The sequence below is a fragment of the Fusarium mangiferae genome (assembly GCF_900044065.1).
Source record: "Fusarium mangiferae strain MRC7560 genome assembly, contig: FMAN_scaffold011, whole genome shotgun sequence".
NCBI classification, from domain to species: domain Eukaryota; kingdom Fungi; phylum Ascomycota; class Sordariomycetes; order Hypocreales; family Nectriaceae; genus Fusarium; species Fusarium mangiferae.
The window spans coordinates 1,241,934-1,264,185 of NW_024573931.1; the positions used below are offsets into that span (position 1 = coordinate 1,241,934).

Sequence of the window (22,252 nt, forward strand, 5' to 3'; positions counted from 1 at the left end):
AGGGCAGAGCATCTTGTGTCAAATGAATCATCAAGACAAAAGTCGAACTGTGACTTCTGGCTGGCTGGAATCGTGTCCAGGAGTACCCTGGCACGGTTTCTCGAATCTTAACCAAGTCTTGATGGCAATATCTGAATCTTTGGGGTGAAGTAAACTCATCACAAGAACAAAGTAAATTTGAAACATTGACCCAATTCAGATCATATGAAGTCACTGATGATTCACTGTGATACTCTTATGGAGCCTGTGTGAGTTCTTCCATGAACAGGCGTGTTTCTCTACCCCGCGAATAGCCTTGGTGTTGAGATGGGTCGGGGCCCGCGGACACGGGCATCGAGGGGACGAGTTTATGTCCCAGCAGCTAACTTAGGCAAAGAAGCCCTGTCAGGTCCGGTCAAGCTGAAACACTCAAACAGGCAGCTAAATTAAGTTAAATTATATTTGTTTCTTCCAGTGCTGAATTCTCATTGTCTTGATTGTGTGTGGCTGGAGAGTCAACGTGATACAGAGAGCTACTACTTTGCTAGTGGTAGCTTGAAAAGTGGTCTCGAAAGCCAAGGATCAAAATCAGAGTCCTGAAGGGCCACGTATCCTCAGCTGCTAAAAAGAGGGGTCACCGATTAAACTTGCAATGGTGTCGTGCATAAGACCTACGAACCCCTGAAAGAACCGTGCACTGAATTCGTATCTGGTAAAGCCGAGTACGAGAGAGAAAGGACAGGTAAATCCGGAGGCTGATATCGACTCAGACCTCAGAGACGTTGGATTGGAATTGGAACTGGAACGAGCTTGGTGGGGGTTTGATCGACAAGTGGTGAGGGAATGACTGGCTGGACTGTGTCTGTACCTGCGTTTTGTGGCTGGGATTAAGCTCAGGAGAGAGAGAGGGAGGGAGGCTCAATTGAGAGAGAAGCTGCTTGTATGTTGCATCAGTTCGTCATGCTTACTATCTACTATGATCTACAAGTTATTGATGGGCAATTAACGATCTGGACTGTCCCGTCCCTCCCCGAGACATTGGACTGAATTGAATCTCGCAATAATTACCTGCACTACTTGCTATCTTACCCCCTATCACCGCTGAAAAGAACACCTTAAAACTACCGACCTGACGCTAATCTTTGTGAATCTAGGGGGTTTAGGTGGCCCAGCCACCCAATCATATGCCAGGGAGTTCATCTGGGCCCTGTCTTTTTCACACCGCCCCTCCCCAACCTAACCCAGGCCAAAGCTCCCTCCCTTTTTGGGTTCTGCCCCACGAAATCTCCATCCAGTCGCCCTCTTAAAAAATAAACCCGCCTCAGCGACTTTCTCCCTCTTCCCTTTCATCATATCTTCTCAAAGCTTTTGGTAGCCATTGGGATCTGTCGTCACAATGGCAGAGAAATCAGGCGTCACCGGCGCCGACTTCGAGTTTGTTAAAACTCCTCCTTATCCCAAGCCCGACTTTGACAAGCTTGAGGATGTTGGTGTTCCAACTACCAGGGTAAGTTTTGACCGACGCTCATGATTGTTGCGTTGTCTGTCCTCTTTGATACCAGAGAATCAATGCTGATATTCACCCTATAGTACCCTGCCATCAAGAACGCCCCTCTCCCTGCCGATGGCTCTGGTGCCGATACCTTCAACAACTATGTCCTCATCTCCATCTTGGTCCTTGTCCCTTGGTTCCTCAGCCGAAAGGTTGGTGGTGGATTCAAGACCACCATCTTCTTCGCCCTCATCGTCGATCTTCCCCTGCTTGCCGCTTGGTGGCTTGTAATCTCCTCCATCAGCCCTCGCAAGAATGAGAAGGTTCGCCTTCCCAACCGTGGTGTCGAGCACTACCTCGAGTTCAAGAAGGAGGCCGACCGCCTCAAGTACCGTGGCAGCAACAAGATCCCCATGGAGACCTTCCACGAGATGTACTTCGATGGTGATGTTGATTTCAAGGGTGACTGTCTCGAGGTCATGGAGTACCGTCACGACTGGGCCAGCTTCCGCTTCACCATTGGCCTCATCAAGTTCTTCCTCTTTGGCATGATTCCTGAGGTTATCATGCACACTCGTTCTCAGGGTATGTGCTCCAATTGAGGATCAGTTGAAAGATAAACTAACGTATCACAGACGAGGAGCAGGTCCGTGACCACTACGACCGTGGTGATGACTTCTACGGCTGGTTCCTTGGTCCCCGCATGATCTACACTTCTGGTATCATCTCCGACATCAACCGCGAGGAGACTCTTGAGGAGCTCCAGGACAACAAGCTTACTGTCGTTTGCGAGAAGATTGGCCTCAACAAGGGTGACTCTATGCTTGATATTGGCTGTGGTTGGGGTACTCTTGCTCGCTTTGCCAGTGAGCAGTATGGCGCCCACGTCACCGGTGTCACTCTTGGCCGCAACCAGACCGCTTGGGGTAACAGCAGCATGCGCAAGGCCGGCATCCCCGAGGAGCAGAGCAAGATTCTCTGCATGGATTACCGTGATATTCCCGTTCCCGAGGGTGGCTACAAGAAGATCACCAGTCTTGAGATGTCTGAGCACGTTGGTATCCGCCACTTCGGCAGCTTCTTGAAGCAGGTTCACGACATGCTTGACGATGATGGTGTCTTCTTCCTTCAGTACGCTGGTCTCCGTAAGGCTTGGCAATACGAGGATTTCACCTGGGGTCTTTTCATGAACAAGTACATTTTCCCTGGTGCTGACGCTTCTACTCCTCTCGGATGGGTTGTCGACAAGCTGGAGGGTACCGGTTTCGAGATCAAGCACATTGATACCATCGGTGTTCACTACTCTGCTACCCTCTGGAGGTGGTACCGCAACTGGATGTCCAACCGCGACAAGGTTGAGGCCAAGTACGGCAAGCGATGGTTCCGTATCTGGGAGTACTTCCTGGCCTACTCCACCATTATCTCTCGCCAGGGCAGTGCTACTTGCTTCCAGATCACCCTGGTCAAGAACATCAACTCCACCCACCGAGTTGAGGGTATTGAGACCCAGTTCGCCATCACCGGAGCTCTTGACAACTGCCGCGCTGATCTCCAGTCGTGGGCTTCCAGAAACAACGTCAAGACTCCCTCCGAGTACCTGTAGAGGTATGATTGAGAGGTTGACAGTGACTGGTCAAATCTTGAGCCGTGCCAGACGCGGCAAGAATTTAATGGGATGTCTTATGATAAGAGGCCAGCTTTGAGTTTTCAGTTACTTACTTATGTGACGGACAGCTCAGGAAACGGGAACTGGATCTATCTGCATATTTAACCCGGAATGCGCCCCCTTGGCCGATAGAGTCGGTTGAGGCTGGTCCAGTCGCAAAGGGCAAGCTTCATGTGTTTCATGATAGATGTGTAACGGCAGCATAAAACAAATGGAATGGGCATGGATGAGTATCTATATAGATGCTATGTAAGGGATGAATTGAAAAGTTTATTCGTGCTGACTCGGTCGCCTTGTTAATTTTTGCTTTACCATTGTTGAGATGTATCATGACTATGATCGGCTTATCATGACGTCCGAGGCCCGAAATCCGCGATTTGCTGTAATCTTTTCAACCATGTATGAGCATGAAATAAGAATTGAAGCACTGTAATTTTTGCGAGCTTGTTTTGATTTGTTCTACGCTATGCTATCCGTAGACAGAACATTTTTACATTTGCCGTTGGTTTTCATACAATTTTCCTAATTTTGGTTGATGATCTTTAAGCCGAGGCTTTCCCAGTGTAATACTTTTGACTCGGCAACTATTCTAATTGCTAATCAGCAACCAGCATTATACTGGACTCAGAGCCTTTATACATCCAATATCAAGAGGTCTCATCATGAAGCCATTATCGATACTTAACCGCCGTTGCGGTCCTGTCTTGAGCAGAGCCTATACCACAAAATCATCATCATCATCTATAATCTCATCACTCAAAGCCCACGCACCAAAGATAATAGCAGACTACCTGACTCCAATGCCCTCTCATCTCCTCACCACCACAATTAACGACCTTCTATATCCTTCGCCCACAGAGTCAAAAATATCATCGCCTCCTCGCGCTCTTCCCCAAGGCCATCATCTTGTCTACTTCCCCATCCAATTGCCTCCCTCGCGTCTCATTCCTGATGGCGCAGATCCTGATCATTCGCCTGGCCCGCCTTTTACGCGACGTGTATGGGCAGGCGGCGAGGTTACTTTCAGAGGAGATGAGATGAAGCTTGATGCGAGACCGGCGATCTGTAAGGAATCGATCGAGGATGTTACCTTGAGAGGCAAAGAGGGCGAGGAGAAGGTGTTTGTTGATGTCTGGAGGAAGTATGGAACTGGCCATGAGATTGACGGGAGGACAGAGTGGGACATCGAAGAGAGGAGGACGTTGGTGTTTATGAGGGACGAAGAAGGGCCTGCCTCATCACCTTCACCTCCACGTTTGCTCAAGTGTAAGGGTTTTCCATACCAAGCTCCAGGATCATCATTACTGACACCAATCTCAGACCCTCAACCACCGAGGTACTCAACCTCGCTCACACCTTCACCGATACATCTATTCCACTTCTCAGCGCTCTCATTCAACGCTCACTCTATTCACTTCGATCCTCAGTTCGCGCGAGAGGTTGATGGCCATCGAGCACTTTTGGTCCATGGCCCGTTCACTCTTGCCCTGATGCTTCGCTTCCTCAACGACCGAATCGGCGCTGGTGTAGGCGTCTACAAGTTCAGCTACAGGAACTACGCGCCTTTGTACGTCAATGAGCGCATGACCATTAATATCCGCAAAGTTTCGAAAGAAGACGGCGCTGAAGGACGATGGGATGTTTGGATCGAGGGGCCACAAGGAGGAATGGCTGTCAAGGGAACAGCGGATGTTGGCACCAAGCAGCGACGAATTTGATATGGTATTTTAGTTTGCTTGCTAGAGATGATATGACTGGATATAAGAAAATGCCGACATGCTGCAATATGATTGTCTAATCAAAAGACTGGCATGGACTGAACGCCCCAGATGACACCGCTCTATTCTCCATTATCCTAATTTTCGTTCCTTTCCTATTGATAGATAACACAAGAGTCATTCTGCCTAAAATGCGACAGAATCCCTTATCTGCACAAATATCATACACGCTTCTAGCCATCAATACATCTAATCGGCCCACCCGAACACCTCGCCAAGGGACAAGGTGTTGCTACGTAGGCCAGTCAGAGTGACGAGAATAGTCACCAGATCAAGAACGAGCAGGACAGTGCTCGCAAGCATGAAGCGGGGGCTGAATACGCGGTAGAGCATCAGGTGACGACGCAGCCAGCCAGCCCAGCTCATCGTAGCCAGTGCTTCAACGGCATAGTAGATGACGAAGACGCCGATGCCGCGGGTGGCTGTCTCTAAAACTCCCTTCTGCTTGGGACCGACCTTCCACAGAGCGAGCAGTGGTACTGACGCGGCAGCGATGATCTGGCCCGCAAAGCTGTTAAGGATAACCACGATGGGGGTCCAAGGGTAGCGGATGCTAAAGAGAGGGATAAAAGCGCTATCCCATTGAATGCTGGACAGTACAGCCTGGTGGCCCGTCTTGAAATAATAGAAGTTTCCAAGTACAGCAAGCATAATGGGCCCAATGGGGCTGGTCTTAAGCTCGTTGAGATCCAAAAGCTCAGCCAGGGTAAGAATCTGCCAGAACATAAGAGCAAGGGCACCACCGCCCATGGGCTTCGAAAGGAGGAGGCATCCCAAAAGAAGGTTAAGCGGAAGCAACAAGTAGCGAGCACCAATAGCGTTACCATATCCAATAATAGTAACGACAGGACGACCCCCAGCTCCAGCAGATTGAAGGAGGGAGACGCAGGGAGGCGCCCAAACAAAAGCAGTGCTTCCGGCAATGAAGGCGAGAGCGAGGACAATCTGGGCTAGATAAACTCCAATGGTCTTGGGGGTTCCTTCGGCGAGACGTCCCTCGAGCCAGCCGCCATTGTCAGCGGCATCGATAACCCAGTACAAGGCAGACAAAAACAGGCCTCCACGGATGACATAGCCAATCCAAGTTGGGGCCAGACCCTCATACGACCTGCTTGTGACGAGGAAAGATTTGATAATGGCTGGAAGAATAAGGCATACAGCAAAAGGAATGGCAAGCTGCCAAATTGCAGAGGTTGAAGAGGTCGAAGAGGCGTAGTACGTAGAAGTGCAGTAGGGCATCTGCTCTTCGCGACAAAGCTTGGAATACGAGGCGAGACGGCCGAGAATGATAAAGGCAACGGAGTGGTAAATGCCTAGATATCTCTCCCGTCGAGCCTCAATGCGGAATGCAGAGACGGCACTGGCCACACCAAAAGTGGTGATAAAAAAGAGAAGGATTGAATCTTCCCAGATGGTGTAGGAGTTGGAAGCAAACCCGATCGATTGGCTAACGGTGAAGATCACAGCCAGCCAGCCCCAGAAAGTCGAGGGGAAGACATTGAGAATACTCCTGCCTGCATCATGCAGGGAAGAGCTGAGACCAGCCATGAAGAGCACTGCAACGAGAGCAGCAAGGCCCTCGATAGGCTGCTGGCGATACAGGCCTACACCTGTAAGAACAGAGACAGTAAAGAGAATCTTGGGGTCCCAAAGTCCCTTGAGGATCTGCTTGTGCAAGACTTCCACGGTCTCAGGCTCGTTCTCCTTGAAAGCCAAGAGTTCCAACTTCTTCTCGGCATAGTCGAGCTCGGCGTCATTCATAATAACGTACTCATCTTCCTCCTCCCGAGATGAGTACATCAAGAGCAAGACGAGGCCAAACCCAAAGACGACAATACCCATGATCATACGAGGAACATCGAAACGTGCCCAGAGGTCCTTGCAGACAGACAGAGTAGTCTCCTGGAACTTGGTGAAGGCCACATAAGCATCGCGATCATTCTTGGCAATAGCGCGAGCAGCCTCCCAAAGAGCAGCGGGAGACTCGGCGCCGTCGGCCTGAGTCAGTCCTCGGGCCTTGTGGTAAGATGCCTGGTATCTCTCAATCCCAGCTGCAGCAACACGCGAAACAGCGTTGAGGTTACGCCAGTCGTTGCCCTTAATACCAGCAAACGCCTCCTCAATTGGCCCTCCCAGGTTATTGAAGGGAATAGGAATACCGAGAAGCAGCGCGAGAGTAGGAACGAGGTCAATCTGGTTCACTGGTCGAACCTTGGCATTAGGGGGAGGAACAGCAAAGTCGGAGGAGGTTCTGCCAAAGAATGGCTTCTTTGAGTACATCCAGAGAGCAGCCTCAACTTCGTCGTCGCTCTCACCGCCGTGATCACCCTTACTGTCCATACCGTGATCGCCCATAACAACAAGAAGTGTCTTGTCATCAACGCTCTCGACAAGCTTGCGGATAAAGTCGTCCATCTGGCGAAGCTTGGCTCCCATGGCAGGGTGATCAGGTCCGTATCGGTGACCAGCATGATCAACACCAAGACAATGTCCAATAAGAAGATCCCATTCGCCCTTTCTCTCCTTGTTCAATAACGGGAAGATGTTGTCAATAACGCCATTATCGACAGTGTGGAGATCCCAGACGTTGAAGCTGTCATAGGCCTTGCTAATATTGGGCTCGAAGTAACCAGGGAAGAGAGACCACCACGTATCATCGCCAAGGTGAGCAATCTTCTTGCCAGCGTCCTTCAGCTGCATCAACAAGTTATCCTCCTCGATAGCCGCGCCAGCAAAGTTGCTTCCAACATCAACAAAAGTAGGCAGTGTTCCCGTCGTGAGACCCTTGAGTCTCTGCATCGTCGCGGTCGGAGGATCAGCGATAAAAGGGCGAAGGAAGGCATTCTGAGGTGACTTGACAGCTGTCTCGTAGAGGTAAGGGAAAGCATTGTGGAAGTGCTGAGCTTGCGCCGGATCCTCGGGAACAGTAAAGTCGTATCGAAGCGCGTCAATTAGAACGACAACGGCTCTGTCGAACGATTTAGGGTGCCAGCAACCGCGATCGACATTCAATAAGCCCTTGGTGTTCTCAATTGGAGGTAGTGTGCAGTTCGACTTGTCCTCCAGCACCAGCCGTGTCAACAAGAAACCACTTGTGAAGAGCCAGATTCCGAGCGCGTGGATAGCTAGCAGGACAACCCAGAAGGCAGCAGTCCATCGCCAGCGCTTTTCATATGTGTTTTGCCGTCTCTTGTCGAGCGCTTCGCGTCGTCGCTCCAGAACCTCTACGTTCTCTTCGGCGGGAGGGAGTCCGAATTTTGCATTAGCGGCTTGTTGAGCAGCACGAGCTCTTTCAGCTTTAGCCCATTGTTCCGCAATCTTTTGATGTTCGGTTTGGGGAGGCTGCTGCTGAGCCTTGGGCTTAGCCTTTGGCTTCTGTGGCATCTTGAATGTTCGTAGGTCTGGTAGTTAAGAGTTAGGGAACGTAATCGCTATCGAAGGGGAGGAATTGGGGCCAGGTTCAGGGCCATTGAGATGCCCGAGCGGCGCAAGATTGGTTAAACAAAAGATAAGAAGGAAAAAGGAAAGGGAAAAAAAGATTAAGTGACGATAGTGGTCTCTGCTGTGAGGGACTTGAATGTTTAGCAGAAGAGCTGTCGACCCTGGTGGATTGTTCAGTGGAGCTCTAATGGAAGAGAGTGGAGTCATTAGAATTGGATACTGACGACACACGGGAGCTTCAACACCAAGCTCAGTACGGAGTAACTATAAGCCAATCATTATCACATCCAAGCTGTTCAAGGTCGGTCCAAGTACCTCACTCAGATACTAGCTTCACAGTAAACATACATCACACCGAATTCACTATTAGAGCCACTTTATATGGATGAGAGAAGCGCAATTCTGAATTCATTATCATCAATCCTTTGTGGATCCCTCCAAACTCTAGTAATAAGAAAGTTGCCATATATCAAGTTATCATTCTCAAGCCAATCAATTCGTTCATTGACATCAGTATCGTCCTCCAAGTCTATCTGCAAACATCGAAATCGAAATCGATGTGACATGACGCGACGTTACGAAATTCACAAATTTCCCTCCAAGAACGCCGCCCATGCTAGGATCCCGTCCCACGATGCATATCTTTTCACCAGCCAATCGCTCGCCTGTCAGCTTGAAGTCGACAGGCAAACGAGAGACACAAAACTCTCAATCCTCGGCCTTTTAATCAAACATGTCGACATTGGTAGTGGTGGGTGGTTCTGCAGTAGGTCCGCTTGCGCGTCTCCTTTCAAGTCGACGCCGTTGTCGTCGATTTTCTGCTGCGGCTGATCCGTCAACTGGCCCTTCCCCAGCAGGTCCAGGGGGCGAGGTGTTGACAGATGGAGTGATACCACTCCAAGTGCCATGGCTCTCAGCCAAACTAGACACTGTTTGGCCAAACGGGGCCGAGGCTCCTGGCAGTAGTGACGCCGGCGTTTGTGCCTGTGTAGGCTGTCCAGAGTAATACGCGGAATCTTTGCCTCGTCGTTTTTGCTTGGCAAAGGAAGGGTTCGGGAGGGACAGAGGTGCCATGGCATCCTCCTCTTCAGCTCTTCGCTCGGCAGCTATCTCAGCTCGCTTTTGGCTGGAGTCTCTTCGGTAACGTCGGCGGTACGAGGGAGACTCGAGTCCAGAGATGCTGCTGACAGAGTCTCTTCGGCGCGCTGCCTTTGCTTCCTCCTCTGTAAGTCGTCGGAGGGTCACGTTCCTGTCTTTATCATCATGTACCTTCATCTTGACACTGACACTGGCTGGGGATGCATAGCGTTCGTAACGCGAATCTTCCTCGCCTGGGGCAAGTCTTGATGTATCTCGGTCACCGGGCCGGCCTTGACGGGACCGCTGAGCCCGAGATCCTGGGGATATTCCTGAGGCCGTGGTTTCAGTGGGTGCCAGGATACCGTGGGGATCAGGTGGCATCGCAGGCATTGAGACATGCTCACTGCTGCGTCTCGAGTGGTTTCCTGCACGGCCGGCCACGGGTGGGAGATTTGATTGTGGGGGTAAAGTGCTCATTTCAGTAGGTGGGACGTAGTTACCTCGTGCAGGCCGGGGCTCAATGGTCGATTCCGACATCTCGGTTGATAGAAGCGTGTCCGTGGGAGGGTAGCCTGTTTGTCGACGTTCGATGGGCCGGCGACTGTCTCGTCTCGTGGGAGAGTCATGTCCGTCGCCGCCGGTGAATCTGGACAATGAGGTGCCGGATCTCAAGTCCTCTTCATCGCGTAAGCGTTGCTCTTCCTTTGCTGCCCTCCTGTCCGCCATCTTCTTCGCAAACCATCCGAAACCGAGGCCACCTAGCAGTCCTTTCGCAAAACCACCACCCGATTTCTCAGGCTGTGGTCGTCGAGAAGGACTGACATAGGAAGAATAGTCTGATTCTTCGAAGAAGCTGCGACCTGAATTTGGCGGATATCGTTTGCCTCGAGGGGTCACAGATGGAGGAGGGGAGCTCAGAGCGGTCTCGGTATAACTTCCATCAGCAGCGCTCCGCATTTGCGACATTGCGGGAGGTGGCGGGCGATTTCCAGAGGGAGGGAGTAACGAGGTACGGGTGATATCGGGCTCTCTTCTATTATTGGGCGTCACATCGCTGGTGAAATCAGTCCTGGTAAAGTCAGTCATAGTGGGAGCGCTCGCAGTTGCGCGATGGCGTCTGGGTGTTTCAGTCGATACTGCAGAATACTCTGAGTAGTCCTCATCGCGTGTCCGATTCTTTTTGGAAAACAGTTTTCCGAGTCCCAGGACGGCCAAGAGCTTTGTGATTCCACCTCCGGCTCCAGCTCCGCCATTGTCTTTCCGCGTTACATCGGAATACTTTTCCCCGGTATGTCCAGTGAGGTAGCTAGCTGATCCGGTCCTAGATGGGAGAACTTCTTGTCTTTGGCTGCGATCAAAGGAAGGGGATCGACTTCGGACTCGACTGCCACTGTCTTGGTTCTTATTCTTGTTTCGTCCTCTGGCGAGGGCTGCGAGTCCACCGAGTGCGATAAATGGGCCTAGCCATTTGGCTTTGCTCTTAGGAGGCTCCGATTTGTACTCTGAGAAATATTCAGACTCTGTGTATCGAGTGCGTGTATCTTCTGTTGGCGCCAACTCAGACCGCATTTCTGAGCGTGCTCCACCCATATAGTAGTCTCTGTGAGAAGCAGACCGCCAACTCAAGATGAAGTACAATATAAACAGAAAGAACATCCAGACAGCGTAGAGAATGAACAGGTAGAGGGGCGAGCCGTACAAGGTGAGTCCCAGGGGAACCTGAGTAATGCCTAAAAGGGCAATCGCTCGACCGAACCATTGGTGAATCATGATGCGCAAAGAGACGGACTTGGCCACCCTTCGCACGATCCAACCGCCCATAAGCTGCACTAGAAATAGAGTGAATATGGCGACACCAATCCCATGATGTGGGTTCGTCAAGCTTCGCTCAGGTCCGACTGCAAAGTAGCCCAGGATAAAGAGAGGCACCAGCAACAAGCCGGAAAAGACGTTGAGTTGACCATGGTATTTGATGGCCCAGCCGGGGCGCCTTGAATAGAATCTGGCAGTCATGACAGAAAAAGGGATGAGGAAGAGGAATATTATCGTTCCCAAAACGGCATGTGCTAGTACAAGACCATGATATTGTGTAAGTGTGGAAAATCTGTTTCCCATGCCTATCACCCAGTGTTAGTCGAATACAATCCTTGAACTCGAAGACGGGCTTGTATACCATTGTAACGCATGGTTTCATGGTTGAGACCCTGTAAATTTGGCAGTAGAAATGTATTTTTGTCGAAATCCCAGGTTCCATCTCCGACGACTTGAGTATTTGAATCATAACTCACTGCACCAGGTGCCGAGAGTTCATCGGTTGCCGGCGCCATGATGGCGACGACAGTAAGGAAAGTTCTGTTTCAGGCGGGATCGGGATGTCTCGCGCGGTGAAGTCTCGAGGTATTTCTGGTTCCTCGTAGCGTTTGGCGTGGTTCTCGTCTCGAGATTGGAATGAAGGAATGTTGTTGATGACCTTGCTGAATGCCTGTAAGTAGGTCGAGAAGCGAGGGCGATGTCGGATGTCTTAGGCTAAGAGTTCTAGCACAAACATCTTGCCTTAGATCCCGTCGTAGTCGTGAAATCGATTGCTGAAATCAAAGACAACGAGATGCCTAGAGCCCAGGTTTGTGTAGGTGAAAAGAAGCTACAAAAAAAGGTAGGTAGGTACGCAAGCCAAGCTCGAGGACTTGGGTCGTTCCGTCTGGGAGGGCACCGTCACCGTTGCCAGTTGCTAAGGTAGGTAGGGATGGTTGGTGGGGAAACCAAGCTAGGCTAGCCAGCGCATCCCATCATCATCCGTACCTGCCAGGTTTGGAGCACTTGAAGATATTGTGGGTCAGGATACGTATTGCCCGATAGTGGGGCCGCGGCGGTGAACGGTGACGGCCCGTTGAGTTTGTAGACGGGAGGCTTCATCAATAGCATTGTATTGGATGTGACGAGTACCTATTCTATTTAATCTTTTTAGCTGGTATGATAGTAACTGATTTATTTGCACCAGTTAGGCAGTGCCTAAAACACCTTGAGCGTCGTCTGCTTTCTAAACACTTAGTCCCTCTCGGTACTCAACTATGACTCGCCTCATCCTTCACCGTCTCTGTGCTCGATCAGAGAACCCACATAGTATTTCTCAAAACTGCAATGTGCCTAGGCTCCGATTTGACACTTGTCAAGCTTTTCATCATGAGGCTGTTTGAACCACTAGGAGTTCGCAGACTGATGCAATATGCCCCAGGCCGTGCGCTGTTACGACGTGTCGGCCCAAATTCCGTATGATCCGTTGCGATGGTACCTGAAAAGTGCAGTCTAGGTTCCCATGATCTCGATGTTGTACTATTACGCAGTATTGAACTTACTGAAAGGTCAAGGCTTTGGTTCCCTGAGAGATGTAAAATCTGAAGTCAATGCTACCAGGATCTACAAGGTCATGCAGCTAAGCTATCAGAGAGTCACACCAAAGATCTCTCCACAAACAAATGCACCGTTTATGCAGCCAAGAAATGCACAAATCGTTCCTTTCTTCTTTCGCCCTTCACTAATGAAGGCCAGCTGATTGGTGAAACAATCCTTGTGAAACCGTCCCTACTAATGCTGCCCCACCATTCCCTAGAACACGGCCACATGGGTTGTTGAAGGATTGGGACGAAATGTGCCAACAAAGTAAAGATATGCTCCAGAATCTCTAGAAGTTTGTAATCATTTCTCTCCTGATTATGAGCCTTAGTCCTTGGAATTGAAAGTCAGAGAAAGCATCTCCTATCGCTGCCTCTGAAGTCGGAAGAATCCCATTGTGTTTCCACAGCGTAGGCATACAGACATATTATATTACATCCATGTAACATCATTTATCTAAGGCTGAATCCTGATCCTACAAACCAGTTTACACACACAGCCACAGAGCATCAAATGATAGTGGTGTGCTATGAAAGCATGAATAATTTCCCTTATTATGCTACTGACGTGTGTGTCACTGGGACAAGATAGCCTATAAGTGAAGATAGGCCACAACAACAAATTCTATTCTCTCCTTCCTCTCTCATTGACCTTTTCGTAATTCGAGATGCGGACAACTGCCTTTATCACGGCGGTAGTGGCCCTCACCGCGTCTGCCAACGCATGGCTTCCCAATACCGAACCCCATGCCTTGAATGAGGGTGACAATGAAATATTCGTATACCGTCTTCGAACGGAGCCTAACAACAAAAGGTGGCTTCCAGCAACCAAAAAGATCCGAGGAGTAAACCTCGGCTCCTTCTTCATCTATGAGCCCTGGATCGATAGCCAAGAATGGGCCGACACAGGTTGTGAGGGGGAAAAGTCCGAATTTGACTGTGTCATGAACAAGGGACAAGACGTTGCAGACAAAAACTTTCAAGCTCATTGGAAACGCTGGATCAATGAAACCGATCTCGACGAGATGTTGAGCTATGGCCTGAACACTATTCGTCTGCCTCTAGGATATTGGCTAAAAGAAGACCTTGTCGACAATTCAGAGCACTTCCCCAAGGTACGTGAATCGTTTCTTGATATGCTGTAGCTAATACTTGGAGGGTGGTTTGGAATACTTGACTCAACTCTGTGGTTGGGCAAGCGACAGAGGCTTCTTTATCATTCTCGAGTCAGTCTCTCGACAAGATCATAACTCATACTAACTGTAAAATTAGCCTACACGGTGCCCCCGGTGCTCAAGAACACAATCAACCCTTTACGGGTCAATATGCTCCTACAGTTGGTTTCTATAGTGACCAAAACTATGAGCGCGCGATCGAATGGCTCGAGTGGATGACAGACATAATCCACACCAAGAAAGAGTATCGCAATGTTGGCATGCTTGAGCTCGTCAACGAGCCGCTCAACTGGGACAATGCTGTTGATTCGCTACGCAAGACTTATTACCCCAAGGCCTATAGTGTACTTAATATCCCACCGTCGACGTGATTTAATTCTAACGATTCATAGGCAATTCGTAAGATCGAGGATAAACTCAAGGTCACCAGCAACAACCGTCTTCATATTCAAATGATGGGTTCTTTATGGGGCAGCGGGAAACCAACCGAGTTTCTCAGTGATATCTCGTCCACGGCTTTCGACGACCATCGATACCTCAAGTGGGATACTAGTGTTGAGGTTTCCCATGAATCATACATCGAGAAATCTTGTTCCGATGATCGCAACATTGACGGCCCCACGATCGTTGGTGAATGGTCACTAGCTGTGCCCGATGATGTTGAGAAGACTAATGCTTGGAATCCTCAGACTCAGAAGGAGTTTTACACCAAGTGGTTCTCTGCTCAGGTGCATGCATATGAAAAGCATAGTCTCGGATGGGTCTTTTGGACCTGGAAGGCAAATCTTGGTGATGACTATCGCTGGTCTTATAGAGGTGAGCTCCAATTTTCAAAACTTATACACGATTACTAACAGTAGGAGATGCTGCGAGAGCTGGCGTAATTCCCAAAGACCTCGACTCCCTTCCTAGTGTTTGTTGACGAACTGCATCGTGCGAATTCTAGGAAAGACGATGCAAGAACTGGCGGTGCTACTGATTAAGATTAATTGTACTTATTTTATCTAAGACCCGATTCAACCATCGCTATATAAGACTGAGCTGACCTTGTGACGATGCACCGATAAAGCCTGTGTTACAGAACAGACGTAATTACCTCCTCAATACCAGAACTAGCCATGACGCCAGTCGGTATCCAGCAATGATGGAAATCATAATGCCGACATTGCGTCCCATATGTCCATTCGAATATCCATACTGATTCAAAACAGCCTGTCCTTCGATTTTGCACTGGTCCGCCAGGGTTGACTGATACATGCAGCGGCATCCGTCACCACAGCTGTAGACTCGATCGGCAAACTCATTGACCATCATACCCTCGAACACATACTTCTGGTAGTCCCAATAGTGAAAGACGTACTTGTAGAAGACATTAAGGATAGTTGGAGGCACCATGAAGCCACCAACCGACATCCACAGGCCATTCGCAAAGGCCACCAGTGCGAGAGAGATGACGAAGCTGGGAAATAGGGATGTCATAAAGACAACAAGTGACTCTGCAGCGAGCAGATCGAGGAACAGCCACAGAACCCAGGTGAAGAAGGCCTTTGCAGTTGGCTGGAAGTTGGAAAGCCAGTATGAGATGACTGAGAAGAGAATAGAAATAAGGAACAGGTAAGGAACGCCGATGAAGAAGTTGGATATAATAAGTTCCGCTGCTCCATAAAGGCCATTGTGGTGCTCTTTGACGTATTGGAGCCGATCTTCAATGAAAGCAGGGACATAAGCCACTGCCATGAAACTCATAAAGGCTGAGCCGAAAAAGATGGCGTTGATGAATGGCTGAATAGACTCTTGCGCAGGGTCGAGCCTCACCCAGACAGTTCCCATCATGATGGCGAGACCAAGATACATAGCGATACGAATGCCGTAGGCTACAACATCTCGATAGCTTTTGATGAAACTTCGATGGAGAAGAGTAAGCGTAAGACTAAACATGCTAGGCCTCTTCTCAATTGCATCGATATTCCAGTCACCACCCGAAGATTCGGCAGACTTGATTGCAGTGTTGACTTCACTCACTTGTCGTGAGTTTTTCCATGCGGCTTGAAGTATTTCCAAGTCTCTTGTTGCCTCGCCTCTATCCTGGGCAAAGTCAATGTTGACCAGCTCAAGAAGATGCTCGGCAGGGTTGACATATTGAGGTAGCGGAGATCCAACTTCGGAGTAATATGCCGCAACACTGTTTACAGGGCCGAAGTAATGGGTCTTTCCGCCAGACAGGAGGAGCAGCTTGTCGAATAAGTTGAAGGTCGATGTGGATGGTTGATGGATAGAGCAGATGACAATAAGGTTGTTGCGCTTGGCCACATCGCGAAGATATTTAACAACTTCTAAACTGGCAGCTGAGTCGAGACCACTTGTCGGTTCATCAAGAAAGAGAAGCTTGGGACTAGTGATGAGTTGACTCGCAACACCGACACGACGTTTCTGACCACCTGAGATACCCTTACGAATAGGCGTTCCGATAAGGGTGTTGGCTTGTTCGACTAGACCGAAAGACTCGAGGAGGTTGTTCATGCGGACGATCCGTTCTTTCTTAGACAAAGAGCTATCCAAGGTCAGATACTATCTAGAAGCTGTGTAGACAGAATGCTTACCTTGAGCTGGCGAGCCGCGATGAGAACTCGAGTGTTTCTCGAACAGTCAACGAGCCAATGAGGGCATCTTCCTGCTCGACAAAGCACGAGACTTCTCTGAACTCGGCAAGGGATAAATGGCTTCCGTTAATGTTGACTTCTGCTTCAACACTGCTCGCATTCGTTGGACGGCGTGCTAGTACGTTAAGAAGTGTTGTTTTACCGCAACCTGAGGGGCCCATGAGGGCGCAAATCTCGCCTGGAAATCTCATCAGCGTGGTATCACTGAAGAATGACAGTCACCACAAACCTGCTTCGACTATGCCTTCGACATTGTCCACGATTGCCTTGGGCTGTTTTGTTTCTCTATTTTTGACTGTTACAGTGACGTTGCGCCAAGTGAAATTCTTGATTGTGGTGTTGAGAAGATGCTTCTCTGCGACAGGACGTTGCTCTGAGTCCATGCTGTTGTCCAAGTCAGATGACTTATGGACCGTCATTTTGATGGCTTCACGATTGAGTACCGTGGTAGAGATGAAGGGAGCTGGAGAGAACTGGTGAGTGTAGCAATTGATTGTTTTGGTGATGTTAAGAAAAGACAACTTGCATGCTGTGTTCTTATATATGAGTAAACACTGCAGTCATCGGGAGAAATCAATTTAAGAGGACAGAGGAGAGTCTGTTTCATCTTTCGGCGTCTTGACTATAGCCCGTGCCATCCACCAATTTTCAGCTGAAGCAAAAGGTGCGGGCGACTGGTAAATTTTGATTGCTTACTCGAGCTCCGCCACTACCATTTTGGGACTCTGAGCTGACGTATGTATTACTGCTTCTATTGCTCTACGGCCTGTCAAAGCTGAACATGTCTCCGAATGGAAGCGGACGATAAACAAGAAGCAGATCAGAAAGACCGAGATCCGAGATCCGGCTCATCTCTACTGTATCAAGATCTCTCTGCATAGTGAACAACTGCCGAGTTATCAGATAATCGCAAGCTTACAGGTGGTGGAATTGGATCCATACACGTCCATGCATGTAAGCAATCTCGGGGTCTAGATTATTTCTTTTCGTATTACCCATGCATGTGAATTCAGCTTCTGAGTAAGATTTCACCCAGTTCCTGAATCCGTCCCGACTTGTTGGCTCCTTCATGTGATTGGCTCGTGATGGCTTAATTCCCGAGTAATAGGGCTGAATCTCGACCAGGGTCGCCGACGAGCCGAAGACTCGACATCGCCGAGGGCCGTTTTAAACAGCGACGGCGAGAATATGAAGCTTATTCTTGATCTACATTAGAAATGCCGTGTCTTTGATATCTGAGAGTCAAGCCGACTTATCCGGTCTTCCTCTTCTTCCAGGCATCATTCTCACGACTCAGAGATAGGTATCAGACAAATAATGCCATGCCGGGAATAACATGTATCCTCGAATTTCTAAAGAGGGCTACAATACTCTATACATCATAACAGTCTGATTACTTCTCATCACACATGTACATTTTTTATCTATACATCTTGTCCGCGGCAACACTGCATCAAAGTCTCTCTGCTCGAAGTCGCCAGCCAAAACGCCTGGCTTCAAATCAAATTTCAAGTACAACCCTTTCTTAGAAGCCCTGGACTGGTAGTGCTTAATTCCATTGCTTGTTCCCAGGATCGGTCCAATGACCCATCATACCAGGCACAACCTGCATATCCTCAAACTCGTGAATCATAGCGTCGTCCGCCGCAATCTTATCCATCGCTTCACCATGGGTCGTGCTGATCCAAAATTGTGGCAATGTCCTATGCTGCTTCTTGACCTGGTAGATGCTTCGAGCCATGCTCTTCACAGAACTACTCTCTCGCTCTGAAGCGCTCCATACCAAAGACATCCGTGAGAGGGCACCAATGTTGAAGCGGAGAACCTGGCGTAAGTTGTTCTCGCTATCGGGTGTGAATATAGCCCATCTGTTGAGGTGAATTATAGAGGACATTGTAACCACGTAACTGAAGAAGTGACTGTGAGAAAGTAGCGAGACACGATGGGTGACAAGCTCGCTGATCTCTGTCGCGGCTTGTATTATGTTCTTCGTATGGTTGTTGAAATCGTCTACTGACGATTTCGAATCGAATTGGTCGATCTGGTTGTTTGACTGGCTCAATATTGAGTTCAGCTGTGAGTATGGTTGATGAAGCAGAATTGACGTAGCGTGAGTTATCATGTGAGCTTGAAAGAGCATCTCATCAAAATGGCCATATTGCCGTAAAGCGTCTGCCTTTGACTTGGGTAAGCTGACTCGCCAACTCGTCAACATCGTCTGGATATTTCTGAGGCTTTCGTCGTCGGGTCCAGAAACGGGAGGGATTCTCAAGAGTCGTCCGAGGTTTTGAGCCGCTTGTATTCGATACGCGAAAGATGAAAACTCGTGGCTTGTACCGGAGAAGTCACTCTCATTCATATCCCTGAGATACATTGGCTCGGGGGTGTCCTACAGAGTCAATCAGGTCAGAGATACTCTCTCGTACGAAGGAATTAATATCTTACACCAGACAGATATTCATACTCCTCACAAGGCAAGGCAACATCAGAAGCCACATCGAACAGCAAAAAGTTCGTGCTTCGATGGACACCAGCGATTAGCCCGTCCACAATGAAAAGATCCCACCACGTCCGTCTCCAACTCTCTTCCATCATGGGAATGCCCCTCCCGTAAGTAGTCGCATATGATCTCGTATTGAGGCCAATATCCACAGAAATTCTCTCGAGTCCAGATAATATTTGTCGAGCTTGGTCCTGTTGACCTTGTCCATCCAACCCGATCAGAAGGAGTAGCAAAGCCTGTACAAGGAACCCATCTTTTCGGCGGCGCGGTTCGTAGATGAGTTGATGAGCTTCCTGGAAGAATCTCCCCCGCTCTGAACATGCTGGAATATGTAATGAGCCGATCCAGCGCATTACAGCGAGTACGGGCATCACAGAACTCTCGTGAGAGATCATCAGAAGTGACTCCTTCGGCAACACAAAGGGATGTGCAGCATGGAAATGGTTGTAAAACGAGTCTATACAGCGTTCAGGTAAAGTCAGTGCAGGGACATGCGTCACGACATGTTCATGCTGTGGACTCGTGAACAAGTTGAGCATGTCAGTTGATGTATCTGCTGTATCGTACGGCCCGAAGAAAGACATATCGCTCTCCAAGCTGTTGCTAGCGTCCAAGGCAGGGTCGAGGAAAGGTGTCGATAATGGTGAGTTGAACATGTCGTCGCTCATATTGGGACTCAGAAATAAAGATGATCCCAGCGAAGCAGAACGTTCTGGCCTTGATGTCACTGAGCCTTCGCCACTACGTGTTCGAGTTCGAGCTGGAGACACGCCGTGCTTCTTGCTGGGCTTTTGAACATTGCTTCTTCGAGGACCTTTGTAGCCCCGTCTTGAAGCTACATAGACACACTCAGAACCAGAACTAAGGCAGCGAGAACAAGGATTTACACCATCGCATTTCAGGTGTCTTCCCCGCTAAGAGAGAAATAATGTCAGCAGTGGCTCTACCTCGTTGCAAGAGGCAGTACTTACACAAGCCAGACAAGCAGCTGGGACAGAAGTAACACTCATGCGACTGCTCTCAGCCGCCGTAGACGTTGATCCACAAGGTGAAACCCTCCCGTCGACGCCAGAGCTGGGCGAATTTGAGTTGGAGGACAGTTCATCGTTCCCCGAGTATGTATCTTCTCTATTCGAGTTTGAGATTGTCTGGTGGAATGAGTTTCTGGGGTTCATTGTCGGAGAATACCACATATACGATGTGCTTAGAGGGTCAGAATAGAATGAATAAGGTTGAGGAGAGGGAAACGGCGAGGAGAGCTCGGAACGAGTCCCAGAGAAAGTCTTCCTTCTTTCGTCCATTGATGAGTGCTTCTTTGAAGATTGTTAGTGGTTTCAAGAGGTGAATTCAAGCTTCGATATAAGCCAATAGTGGGTATTTCGTGATTGAGGCGTTGTCGGTAGTTGACTGAGAGATGGGACTTAGTACAGGTGCTGACTGTGTCTTAGTCGAGTTCAGATCTTGAATGCCACTTTCTTAAGAAGGCGGCCGCTTGGCTTAGATCTAAAAGTGAACCTTGCTAGGGCGCCAAAGACAATATCTCTGAAGGGCGCAAGTGATCCAAGGTGACGATATTTGTTGAATAATCAACTCTCACTCGACATGTCTGCTGGCATAGACTTGAGAGGGAAATGGAACCTGCAAAGAAGATGGAAGAAGATTAATAATACTTCGAAACGAATACGCTTCTGCATGGTCTGCCTGTTATAGATATTCTTCCTCAGGCACAGAACAACGTCATGTCACTGATGAACGAGCCGAATCTCCGAATGATTCAAAAACAACCCTGGTACCATGTCCAAATAGGACATTTAAGCGCCAGTCTCGATATCATCATGCTTCACTCGGAGGGCTACGTACGGAACCCGGCATTTCCATCATGGCAAACCGTGTACAGCCAAGGATCTCTCTTACAAGGACCATCTTCAGCCCTAGCACTAGCAAACGGCGGTAGTTCAGGGATCACGGAACGAGTAAGTAGTTGAGATTGGGGGTTGTACTTCCTGCTCCCTAGTAGCTACGCCATCCTCTTCATTCTGCCACTTGCATCATTCGCTTGCGTTGTCATTGTAGTCGCTTGTGCCGCACAGATGCGAAGATGACAGGGGTAAGCTTGGTCCGACCTCGAAATGCAGACAGAGACTCATGTCAGCCAGTAAGGTTAACCAAACTAGCGGACGCCCGCCCAGACTGTCGGTGCCACATGTTGAAATGGTGCAACGCTCGTTTAGTTGACTATCTAGCCTAGAGGAGGCGAGAAAACTGAAAGACCTCTATCCTAGGGGATGAAAATATTTGGATAGCTGTAGCCTAAGCTGAGGGGGTCTTTACTAAGTTGATTTTAAAATCCTCTTCTAAAGTCTCAAGTTTCTTTTGTCTTGCTCTGTGAAACACAGTTTTAAGAGGCTAGTTACAATTACTAAGTAAACCCGAGTCTTTAACATGGGGTGACTATCTCCAGGAGCTTATAACCACTAACCTGCGGGCGTTATATTAGAGAGCCGGGGTTACCAGCACAAGGGTGTGTCTAAGTGAATGGCAGCTCTGCCATGGACCAATCAGGTCAGTCAGCTCGTACAAGTTGATCCATTTCTATAAACGGCCATGCAGGTCTCATTGCTTCAGAATATTGAGGGAACAACAGAAAACAGCATGTCACTTGCTTCCCTTTTAGACAATCCTCATCCCATTCCAGTACCGAGCATGATGCAACATGCACGCCTTTGCCGCATCCCGACGTGTCGGGCTTGGCATAGTAGAAGGACAGGGGTGACAAGTATTTGCATTCTTTTCGTCTTGACCTCGTGGCTGCGACATGTCTGTGGGTGTGAAGGCCGGCACTCATAGGTCCCGGCCACACTGCCTCGATATCAACTCCAGCAACTAACTATATGCGAGTCTAACAATACTAAGAGGCCATCATCGTGCTTATGGCTTCACCCAAGATCTAATCCTAAAACCTTAGTTCTTAGCACCAAAGATCATACCGTTGCATAGCATCATAACTGGCTGGCTGAAGTGCTGTTTTTACCCAACCTTTTGCTAAGCTAATCTTGTATTCCTCAGAGGCCATGCCATGTTGCAGCTTG

At 49.1% G+C, this 22,252-nt stretch overlaps 7 protein-coding genes across 7 annotated transcripts; 3 read left to right on the forward strand and 4 right to left on the reverse strand.

Moving 5' to 3' along the window:
• Positions 1-1,375: 1,375 nt before the first annotated feature.
• On the forward strand, positions 1,376-3,074 carry FMAN_10238 (uncharacterized protein; the record flags this gene model as incomplete). Its single annotated transcript, XM_041820890.1, has 3 exons — positions 1,376-1,486; positions 1,570-2,056; positions 2,107-3,074. 3 exons carry the CDS (start codon positions 1,376-1,378, stop codon positions 3,072-3,074), a joined length of 1,566 nt encoding a protein of 521 aa, XP_041686725.1.
• Positions 3,075-3,799: 725 nt separating this feature from the next.
• FMAN_10239 (uncharacterized protein) lies at positions 3,800-4,855 on the forward strand (the record flags this gene model as incomplete). The annotated part of the gene is made up of 2 exons (XM_041820891.1): positions 3,800-4,403; positions 4,458-4,855. 2 exons carry the CDS (start codon positions 3,800-3,802, stop codon positions 4,853-4,855), a joined length of 1,002 nt encoding a protein of 333 aa, XP_041686726.1.
• A 249-nt stretch (positions 4,856-5,104) lies between these two features.
• On the reverse strand, positions 5,105-8,299 carry FMAN_10240 (uncharacterized protein; the record flags this gene model as incomplete). The annotated part of the gene is made up of 1 exon (XM_041820892.1): positions 5,105-8,299. One exon carries the CDS (start codon positions 8,297-8,299, stop codon positions 5,105-5,107), a length of 3,195 nt encoding a protein of 1,064 aa, XP_041686727.1.
• Positions 8,300-9,079: 780 nt separating this feature from the next.
• Positions 9,080-11,763, reverse strand: FMAN_10241 (uncharacterized protein; the record flags this gene model as incomplete). Its single annotated transcript, XM_041820893.1, has 2 exons — positions 9,080-11,553; positions 11,610-11,763. The coding sequence occupies 2 exons, from the start codon at positions 11,761-11,763 to the stop codon at positions 9,080-9,082; spliced, it is 2,628 nt and encodes an 875-aa protein (XP_041686728.1).
• Positions 11,764-13,493: 1,730 nt separating this feature from the next.
• FMAN_10242 (uncharacterized protein) lies at positions 13,494-14,922 on the forward strand (the record flags this gene model as incomplete). The annotated part of the gene is made up of 5 exons (XM_041820894.1): positions 13,494-13,940; positions 13,984-14,051; positions 14,098-14,344; positions 14,393-14,816; positions 14,864-14,922. The coding sequence occupies 5 exons, from the start codon at positions 13,494-13,496 to the stop codon at positions 14,920-14,922; spliced, it is 1,245 nt and encodes a 414-aa protein (XP_041686729.1).
• Positions 14,923-15,092: 170 nt separating this feature from the next.
• FMAN_10243 (uncharacterized protein) lies at positions 15,093-17,079 on the reverse strand (the record flags this gene model as incomplete). The annotated part of the gene is made up of 3 exons (XM_041820895.1): positions 15,093-16,551; positions 16,601-16,838; positions 16,890-17,079. 3 exons carry the CDS (start codon positions 17,077-17,079, stop codon positions 15,093-15,095), a joined length of 1,887 nt encoding a protein of 628 aa, XP_041686730.1.
• A 1,130-nt stretch (positions 17,080-18,209) lies between these two features.
• On the reverse strand, positions 18,210-20,338 carry FMAN_10244 (uncharacterized protein; the record flags this gene model as incomplete). The annotated part of the gene is made up of 3 exons (XM_041820896.1): positions 18,210-19,049; positions 19,106-20,077; positions 20,135-20,338. 3 exons carry the CDS (start codon positions 20,336-20,338, stop codon positions 18,210-18,212), a joined length of 2,016 nt encoding a protein of 671 aa, XP_041686731.1.
• Between the last annotated feature and the right edge of the window lie 1,914 nt (positions 20,339-22,252).